We start from the raw sequence: 9,428 nt of genomic DNA on the forward strand, positions 1-9,428 counted from the left end.
AACTGGAAAAAAACAGTTTAATAACTTTTTACAAAATGTACAAGTTCAGTGACCCTCCCTCCCCTTCCCAACACTTGGCTTATCCCATCATACATGACATGAACACGGTTGTATAAATTCTCAATAAAATAGACAATCCCTCCGAACAAACTGTGGAGGTCATCTATGACGTGAAGTATTTCTGATGAACCCAAGATTTTTGGCACATTTACAATAGTGGTTACAAAACCATGAAACGGACATTCAAACCCCCCTCAGATGTCTCCATGGTTGACAAGTTAAATGGTAAAGAAAGTCCATAGATCATTAAACAAAAACTGTAATCTGGGGTAAGAAGGTCATGGTTGGAGCAGAGTAAAAAAATAAAAAATAGTCACTGGGCAACTTATGACCCAGGTTGGATGTTACGTGTTATTCGCCGTCTTCCGTTTCTTCTTCAGACGGTCCCGCCAGTTATCGGGCAGGTGCTCAAAATTGGCATTCTTTGAAGCTTTTCCTCTGTAGAATTAAAAACAGTTAATGAAGAGTCATCACCATGGAAAAATAGAAGAAACTCCAAGAAGTCAATGGAGCTACATCGTTAAACAACCATCATAACCTTTAAAAATGTTACTCTGTTCAAACATAAACGTACGTGCTGAACTGCTGATGCTTCCAGTCCTCAATACTCTTCTTGTTCAGCTGATCTCGGTCCTCGTCACTGGAGCTGCTTTTCTCTTCTTCGTCCAACTCCTTCTGGATGCTCTGCCACTTCATCACCAGAGATGGCATTTTGATCTTACTCTTCTTTGACTATAGAGACATAGGAAGAGACAAAACACAATGAAGGTTCTTCTTATGTGATTGTTTTAGCATTGGATTACAAAGATGGCTCGACTGTGAAGACTTTAGAAACAATCCAAGCAAAGAAAATCAACCCATACGGTTTACAATCGAAAGAAAGACAATACTGGACATCAATGTCTGGACGTATGGCGACAGCATTATAAGAATTTTATTCAACTGTGTCCAAAGTGATTTGTGTAACGTGGACAATATTGATTGTAATGTTTCACTGGTGATTATGTCACATGTTGTGTCCCAAGCTGTAAACAAGCGGTCTGATAAAGCAAAGTGGTTTAGACCACATTTCTGCTGAACATCGTAAACATGCCAGCATGAGGACAGCTTCTCTCCTTGCCGTAAACATGCCAGCATGAGGACAGCTTCTCTCCTTGCCGTAAACATGCCAGCATGAGGACAGCTTCTCTCCTTGCCATTTACTGCCTTCATGAGTCATGGCTGACTAGCAGACTCAGTGTTGTCTGTTAGTGTCAGTCATCAAGGACGAAGCTGGAAAAGTTGGCAGCCTAGATAACTACAGGCACATAGCTTTAGCCAATAAAGAATGATGCTAGACAGATGAAATGGTATGATTAACTCCAGAAATAATCAGTTTGTTGCATTGAGTCAGAGGGACGCTCAAATACATCGTGTGAATCCTACCTTACTGTCATGGCCACCAGACTGTAGGAGTAAAATGGGGCAACAGGGTCACAGGCCCTTTGGGGTTAGCAAAAGTATTAGACAAGAGGGTATTTTGGCCCCAGTTCCTTATAAGCCATGCATTTAAAAATCTGTCCGAGCTAATAAAAGCCTGTACCATCAGGTGCATGACTGGTGGTACTCTAGTGAACCATATTATAAACGCAGATGATCTTGTGGTCCTGAGACCGTCTCCAGCAGCTCCTTACATTGCGTTCTGTGTATGATGTGGAAACACATGACACCATGACACAATGGCAGAAAGAGTGCCGTCATGATCTGTCCCTCGATGGTGCAGTGCAAGTCAAATGTTTGTTGCTGCAGGAGTCAATACTCTAGAAGCTGTTGAAGCATGAAATCTCATGTACAAATGGGTCGGCTGACTTCATGACTGATAACAAAATCCTCTTGGGCTTAACTAATAGGAGGTCAAGTGCTACAAGCTACCTATCCCAGCTGTGGACACATTGGTATAGTATTAAGTTTGTACTGTGCTTTTGTATGTAATTGGGTTGTTTTCTGCCCTCCTTTGACAATTGATGTAAACCGTTAACTCCAACACTGACCTTATCCTTTTTCACTTTCTTGGTCTTGTCCGTGGGAGGAACCTTGGCTCCAGGAGGTTCAGAGGGCGGCTGGGATGGTGGCAGTGGTGGCTGAGGAGGTAGGGCCGGGACAGGTGGGACAGGAGGTTCACAAGGAACCAAGGGAGCAGGGACAGCTGGCACGCCCCAGTAAGCAGCTGCAGACATGAGAGGAGCTGCACAAAGAGAAACCGTCACTGAGTAAACAGGGCTCTAGTCTCGTTTCAGAGGATGTGTAGTAATGCTGATCAGACAGGTAACCGTGTTGGGGAAAAATGCCCAATACATAGTTTAACAGCAGATGCTGGGTTGTGATCCGTTTACCTGCACTAAAAGCAGGCTGGGTGTAGAGAATGGCACTACTGCCAATAGTTTTACTCAGCTGGCTGGCTTTACGTTTCTGAGCCTTCCCCAAGGGGCCCGGCGACTCCACAATCTGTGTGTGACAAAATATGATACAGGTTAGAAGCGGAAGTCTTCCCTTATTCTGAATATAATCATATAGCATTATCGTGTACAAAATGAACTGGAGTTCTCTAAATTAACTTGGATTACTCCCACACCTTGACGCTAGCCGTGCCTGGAGGTAAAGGAGGCCTCCCAGAGCCATCTTCCTCCGTCCCCGGAGCAGGAGGCTCACCGTCGTTCTCATCATCCATTTCCATCTCTACCTCCATGATCTCTCCATCGCTGTCAGGGGGAGGAGGAGGTGGAGGTGGTGAGCCTGGGGGGAGAGGCGGAGGCGGGGGGTTGTTGGAAGGCGGAGGTGGGCTGTCTGGAAGAGGAGGTGGAGGTGGGGACCAGACAGATGATGCACTGGGCTGAGGAGGCGCTGGTGGGGCAGCCGGGGCAATAGATCCTGTTAAAAAAAGAGAAAAAAACTTTGTAAAACCATGGGGTGAAGCGTGGATAGCCTCGTCACATAGTATGCACTTAAAACAGCAACGCAATATTCATTATCCAGGCATATGTTCGATAGGAAAAACACTTACAGGAAGATAAATACACCATTTTTCTGAAGTCACTAAAGACGACACAGCAGAAAAAGACTGACCAGCAGATTCAGACAACGCTTTGGTGTCCCCTTGACTGGAAGTCTGTGTGCCTTGGCAGCCTTTCGGGTCTTCCTCCTTGGTGTCCTCTTTTGGAAAATCCCACTGGGAGGCACTGGTCCGGTCGTTCACATAGAAATACCGCCTGTGCTCTCTAAAGAGTGGGACAACAGAGATAGAAGGCAAGAGTCTCAACGACTGTCCTAGCAACTGGATGAGTGGCAGGATACCCTGGGACAGTGGGGCGAGGGAGTGGACATAGCGGCCACGGTAAGGGGGCAGGAGTGTTGGTATGGACAGCGACTTTAGCTGTCCAAAAGAAGGGCCCAATTAGAGTGTGGTCATGGCTGTGGATAGGGAACCCACCTTTGCTCTCAAAAACAAAGAAAGCAAAACAAATCATCTCTAGGTCCTGAAAGTAGCATTCAGCAGCTCACACCATGGTTGTCACATTTGTTCCGTTTTAGACAACCATTACCTCCCAGACACAGGAAGACGCCAGAGAGGAAACACCATCATCATCATCATCATCATCATCAACAAGCATGGGTCAAAAATTACAAGCACACACTCGACTCGTTTTACATCAGAAAGAAAAAAAATAAAACAGGAAGACATATGAAATAGAGTAGGTCTGACCTGCTGGGTTCCCGTCATTGCTCCATCTTCACCTTTTATTTGATGCGTGACACTCCTCGCTTCCAGGGCATCACTGTCTGCATTGCATTCTGGGTGTTGTAGTCCTGTAAAGTGCAAAGCTCTCCCACAAAACCAACCTTCTTACCATACCCCACCTCCCTCCCAAATTTTTTACTGACTGGACCCATAATCAGTCTACAAAGGCCCTGACAACAAAGGGCATAAGAGTCTGTGTTATGGGGACAGGGAGTTTTTGGTGGCAGGAATATTTAACAGGAAGCAGGCCGGCCCAGAGTGGATGCTCCCTTATCAGTATGTGCAAGGCAGAGTGCCAGGATTGCATCACAGAAACCTGCAGAGTCTGTTTCTGGCAAGTATTCTGATCCTCCCAGACTGGTTAAGCTTCTCCCCAAGTCATGAAACAAAGTCTGCAACCTCGGCACTGAGAAGGGTGTAGTCACACGGTACGTTTTTTGGGGGGACGAGGGAGTTTAGAGATGTGAAAGGTAAGGAGCGCGTACCTGTCCCAGTGGCAGGACCAGCCTTTAGGAGTGGCGTTAAGTTCGTAATATTTTATGTGTTCGGCTGCTTCCTGAAGCCGGCGACGAAGATAGACCCCGTTCAGAGCGCCCTCTCTCCAGTCAGCAATCCGAGTCTGTGGGGGGACGGGAGACATGGGTGAGATAAAGCCCATAAAGTAGAAGTAAAAGGGATACAGAGACATCCAGAGCCAAAAGATAGATGTGAAACAAATGACACCCTATGATGGATTATGATGAGAATTTTAAATATTAAGTACTACCACATGGCTGTGTGCCAAATGATATGAAACAAAATGAAGCGTTAAATATTTTAGAGTTCTACATCTGGAAGCTAGGATAATATTGCTTAGAAACTGAACCATTTTCCACTCACCTCAGTTTGTAACAGAAGAAACTGAAAGTTTGAGATCGCCTTTTTGTTTATCCCCAGGAACTCCATCTTGCTGGTTAACGTGTTAGCCAGTTGTCCAATCTGAAACTACATTTTCTTCAACATTAAAAACATATCCTAAAAAAAAAAAAAAGAAAAAAAAAAGAAAAAAAAAAAAGAGGATTCTGACAATAATAATAATAGTTTGTTGTAACATTGTTTTTACCTTGAGCTCAGGCGTTTCTACTTTGATCTCCGGTGTTTCCGCCTCTTCTTTTACCGGAGGATTTGTAGCCGTTTTCTCTTCTGAGTTGTCCGTTTCCTTCTCTTCTCCTTCTTTAACACTCTCTTGGACTTTAGAAAGTGCTACAAGACACAAAGGAGTCATAAATATGCAGGGAGTTTAGACTACAAACATTTCATAAGTGGAATATTCATTTTCATGCATGCCACCCTCCAATAGTGCATGCAACTATTTGGACTCACTCGTCTCTGTGCTGTCCTGTATGTCTGAGCCTATGCTGTTGGAGTCGGGGCTGGGAGCACTGGGGAAGGCAGTCTTCCACCGTTTTTTCTTCAGTAGAATGCCTCGGGAACCAGGAGCTTCTTGGCTCGTCTCAGAACAAGGACTGGAGCCCCCGGCACTCACATCACCCTCCTCCAGCGCCCGGAGCTCAGCCTAAGAGCCAGATAAGAGGTTAGGGAAAGGCCACGTTAACGTAACAGAGTTTGAAACACCATTGCTGCACACGAAAACCAGAAAAAAAAGGCCCTGTGGTTGTATGGCTCGGCCATCCAGTCACGTTGCAGTTTACACCCATGTCTGTCCAAAACATCATCACTTCACTTTCACTTTGTGTGAAACAGTCATAATTAGCAAGTGACCTTTGACCTCCCAATTCTAATCAGTTCATCCTTGAGTCCAAGTGGAAGCTTGTGCCAAATTAAAAAGAAATTCCCTCCAGACGTTCCTGTGACGTTGCATTCATCAACATGGGACAAAGCTAGATCCCCCTCCCCCCAACACAGAACTGTATTGGACCCAAGACACACCTTTTTCCTCTCCAGGGCCAATTCCAGCTCCATTGTGTCTTCTTCTGTCTCCTCCTCAGCATCAGAGTTGTCTTCCGACTGCTTCTTGGGGCAAAGATCTTTCTGGACAGTGGGGATCGGGTCCGGGTCAGACAGAGGGGGAGATGGGGATCCTGCATTGTGAACACCTTCCCCGTCAGAATCGACACTGTCCTCAGTCTCATCCAAGCCTTTAAGCAGTTTTTTTCTCCATTTTTCTTCTGCTTCTTTCACTTCAGACGGGATCAAAGGACCAAGCAGAGACGCAGCCACTCCATGGCGCTCCTCTTCTTCACTTGTGAGGCCTACAACACTCTCAATTACCTCCTTTTAGAGAAAAACATGAGGGTGACATATTAAAACTCAGAATAAATGTCTTTAAACACCACAGATTCAAATTAATTCACATTTGTGTTGGACTTAAATGAGACTTGCCTTCACTTTGGTCTCCTTCACAGACAGCGGGGCTGCAACAATTGCAGCACTGTCGTTGGTGTGAAGGGCTTCATGCGCTGTGCCGTCGCCATTGACACGAGAGCTACAAAGAAAAGTACAAAATGCATCATACACGTCTGAATTGCTGTATTTGAGATGAAGAATTGTACTTGAGGTCAGATAGGCACAGTGAAAGATGAAGCTGCTGTTCACACAGTTGTGATGATACTGTGTCTCTGTCAGTTTCTCCTACCTGTTATTAGCCTGCCCCAGGCTTTGCACCTGATCAGCTAGATAGTGCGGCAGCTCCCAGGACACCTCATTGGTCTGAGTGCTCCAGTAGTAGTGGCAGCCAGAGTTCTCATCCCACACCTCCTGCCAGTCTCCCATCTCTACACCCACTGCAAAAAACAAATAAACAACCATGAGATGCTTGGAAACAGATCAAAGCAGATTTTAGGCGATATATTGCACACAATCCTTATGTTCTGCTATACTAAAGGGTGGCCAATAGACAGTTACCTCCAGAAAGTGAGTACTGAGTATTGTACACAAACTCTGTGCTTTGTTGGTTCTGGTCTGCACTGGCAGCTGGCTGCCGAGCATCAACCTCAGGTCTGGGTGGGGTGGTAGTTGGGACCGAAGGTTGAGCTGTATCATCTGAATTTGGCTGGGTGGTGATTGCATCAATTTCCTGTGGTGGAAAAAATGTGCAAAAGGAATTTATATTTTTTGAGAAACTGTTTTCAGGCCTTAGAATGAACCACACTCTTCTAAACACTTGTCGGTAGAAAAATAATTAGATTTATTAATGAAACACTAGGCCCAGGTTAGATGCCTTCACAAAATAGATTGTAAATTGGGAAAAAACATGTAGTCTACTTGTAAAGAAAAAAGGCACCAAGTATCATTTTTATTTTTGCATCATCAGCTGTCCTCTCACTTAGTCAAATGATATGGAGAAAGAAATTCATTAATAATGTATTCTTGAATCTTTCGGCTAATCTAGGTACAGTCCTTAGACATACCATCGAAACAAAACCGATCAAGGAACGTGCATTTCAGAACTGGTCTGAGGCCGATAAAGGTAAATACCAGTTGGTTCATTATGTACCTCAATTACATACAAACTGAGTTAACAGATTGTGTTTCTGCTGTTGTGAACCGTATATACGTAAATGTTATGCAGTAGCCCACAGCCTCAACTGCACCACTAATAGGTACAAGTTAACCTAAACGCATGAACTTATTTATCTTTAAGTTATACAAAACAGATGATTAAGATATAAAGCCAATTATACTCACAGCCATGAAATTGGCCAATGTACTGTCGATGTCAGCTGACTTTCCAGTTGAACGCGGAACAGAGTCTCCAGCATCCTCTTCATCACTGTCCTCATAGGCTCCAAGCAAGGACAAGCCCTCTACGCGAGACAAAACAACGTGTTCAACTATATGGTTTCGCATTGCATAAGAAACACACACAGCTCCTCGCATATACACAGTTACTCTACCTGTGGCCTTTACTGCGGAAGTCTTCATGTGTGCGAGTCTTTCTCTCGCAATTCTGAGTCCATCGCCCTCCTGTTCATCTGCAAAAAATGTCAGCCAAGAGGTTAGCCTAGTCTTCTACATAGCTAGTTGCTACAGCAAGCTAGGTAGAGACTAACGTTGTTCTCCCACACGTACAACGTCCTCACACTCCGAGATGAAACAAGTGTAATGTAATGGTAACGTTAATGGAGTTAGGATAATTGCGTTTGGGTTAAATGGCTCAGTCAATTGTCGCAAGACTACGTTGGCATGCTCACAACAACGTCTACCGTTAGCTTAGCACGCTAGCTTCTGGTCGATCCGTTAGCTTAGCTTAGAAAAAAACGGTTTCGTTTCATGAGCTAGCATACTGCCAGCATTAAGCGTAAACGTTAGCTATTTTTGTTGATGATTTATTTTTGCACCTAATGTTAACTAATTCGGCAGCTAAATTTAGTTAAGTTAATCGATTTTTAAAAGATGGCCACATGCTTCACAGCTCCAGCATTTAGCATTCAGCTAGCAAGCCACTGAGATAACATTAAGAAATACCATCGGATCCCGAGGGGGCTTCTTCCCTCTCTCCGACATCCCCACCACGGAGCCCGGAAGGTGAAAGCTGGAGGATCGTTCTCCGACCGACCGCTCCTCCTGTGAGGCGAGTTTTCTTACCCATCGCTGTCTGTCAGTCTGGGGCCCTGCAGCCTTCCCTGGCGTCGTTGTTGCGGCTCGGCTCTGCTGCTTCGAAGTGGCACAAAAGAAGGCATCAACTTCCGGTTCATGTGGTCATGTTTTGTAATAGTAGTGCTGCGTCTGAATGCTAGAAGAGAGAAGGAGCACGAGACAAACATTTACCTAAACCGAAAACAAGTGGTGGTTGTAATGAACTGGTTTGTGACTGGATTAGGGAGGCGACTCAGGAAATGGATGAGGATGTCTTTCAATATAATTACGGGATGAATTAGCTCTACATTTAGAAGGGTAAGTGATATGTTGTGGAGATTTTAATGCTCATAGCACATTATGTGGTAGTGGTAATGATGGCAATGAAATGGTGGTAGAAGAGTTAATGGAAATTCTTTTTGCTTAAATAATGGAACTGGGACACGATTTAACATCAAAACAGGCAATATACCTTACTTTAGTATGCATTGAAAGGGGTTAGCTCCTGGGAGGTAATAAGAGGAACAAGACCAATAGCTTTAACATCAAATTTCTGCAAAATAATGAAGAAGATGAAAGATTAACGTATTGTGTAGAAAGTGAAGAATGTTTATCCAAATACCAGAGTGGTTTCAGGAAAAGGAGAAGTAGAATAGATCCAGCTTTAAGTTTGAAACATGAAATTAGGAAAGCACAGATAAACAAAAGGTGTTGTGGCTGACTTCTTTGACATAGAGAGAGGCATATGATATGATGTGGAGAGAAGGGTTATTAATTAGACTTTGCATGTTGGGTATTAAGGGTCGAATGTATATATGGATACAGTTTTTTTTATTAACAAGATTTATAGAAGTCAGAATAGGAAAGAGCTATTTGGGAAAGTTTGATATTGAAAATGGAACACCTCATAGGTAGTATCGTCAGTCCATTACTATTCTCCATAATAATAAATGTGTTCGGTGAAACAGAAAATGGGATGGGATTGTCACTGTTTGCAGATGATGAGTCAATTTGG

The 9,428-nt window shown here is 44.1% G+C and overlaps 1 protein-coding gene across 2 annotated transcripts; it reads right to left on the bottom strand.

Moving 5' to 3' along the window:
• fnbp4 (formin binding protein 4) lies at positions 1-8,562 on the bottom strand. Of its 2 annotated transcripts, none has more exons than XM_076088738.1 (17): positions 8,423-8,562; positions 7,732-7,809; positions 7,523-7,641; positions 6,740-6,911; positions 6,471-6,618; positions 6,218-6,320; positions 5,765-6,109; positions 5,198-5,390; positions 4,938-5,077; positions 4,715-4,819; positions 4,321-4,454; positions 3,163-3,314; positions 2,672-2,967; positions 2,433-2,544; positions 2,091-2,284; positions 635-792; positions 1-498 (listed from the first exon to the last, which is right to left on the bottom strand). In XM_076088738.1, the coding sequence occupies exons 1-17, from the start codon at positions 8,424-8,426 to the stop codon at positions 405-407; spliced, it is 2,547 nt and encodes an 848-aa protein (XP_075944853.1). In that variant the 5' UTR covers positions 8,427-8,562; the 3' UTR covers positions 1-404. The 2 variants fall into 2 exon arrangements, with proteins under 2 accessions (XP_075944853.1, XP_075944852.1); XM_076088737.1 differs by having other exon boundaries at positions 8,303-8,443.
• Positions 8,563-9,428: the final 866 nt, after the last annotated feature.

The sequence above is a fragment of the Anarhichas minor genome, unplaced genomic scaffold (genome assembly GCF_050575085.1).
Source record: "Anarhichas minor isolate MPS153535 unplaced genomic scaffold, ASM5057508v1 ptg000011l, whole genome shotgun sequence".
Lineage (NCBI taxonomy): Eukaryota > Metazoa > Chordata > Actinopteri > Perciformes > Anarhichadidae > Anarhichas > Anarhichas minor.

Coding starts and splice junctions, on each gene's coding strand:
- fnbp4 (XM_076088737.1), bottom strand. CDS start 8,426: ATGGGTAAGAAAACTCGCCTCACAGGAGGAGCGGTCGGTCGGAGAACG. Junction 2,285..2,432: donor CCAGCCTGCTTTTAGTGCAG/GTAAACGGATCA, acceptor CTCTTTGTGCAG/CTCCTCTCATGTCTGCAGCT. Junction 793..2,090: donor AGAAAGTGAAAAAGGATAAG/GTCAGTGTTGGA, acceptor ATGTCTCTATAG/TCAAAGAAGAGTAAGATCAA.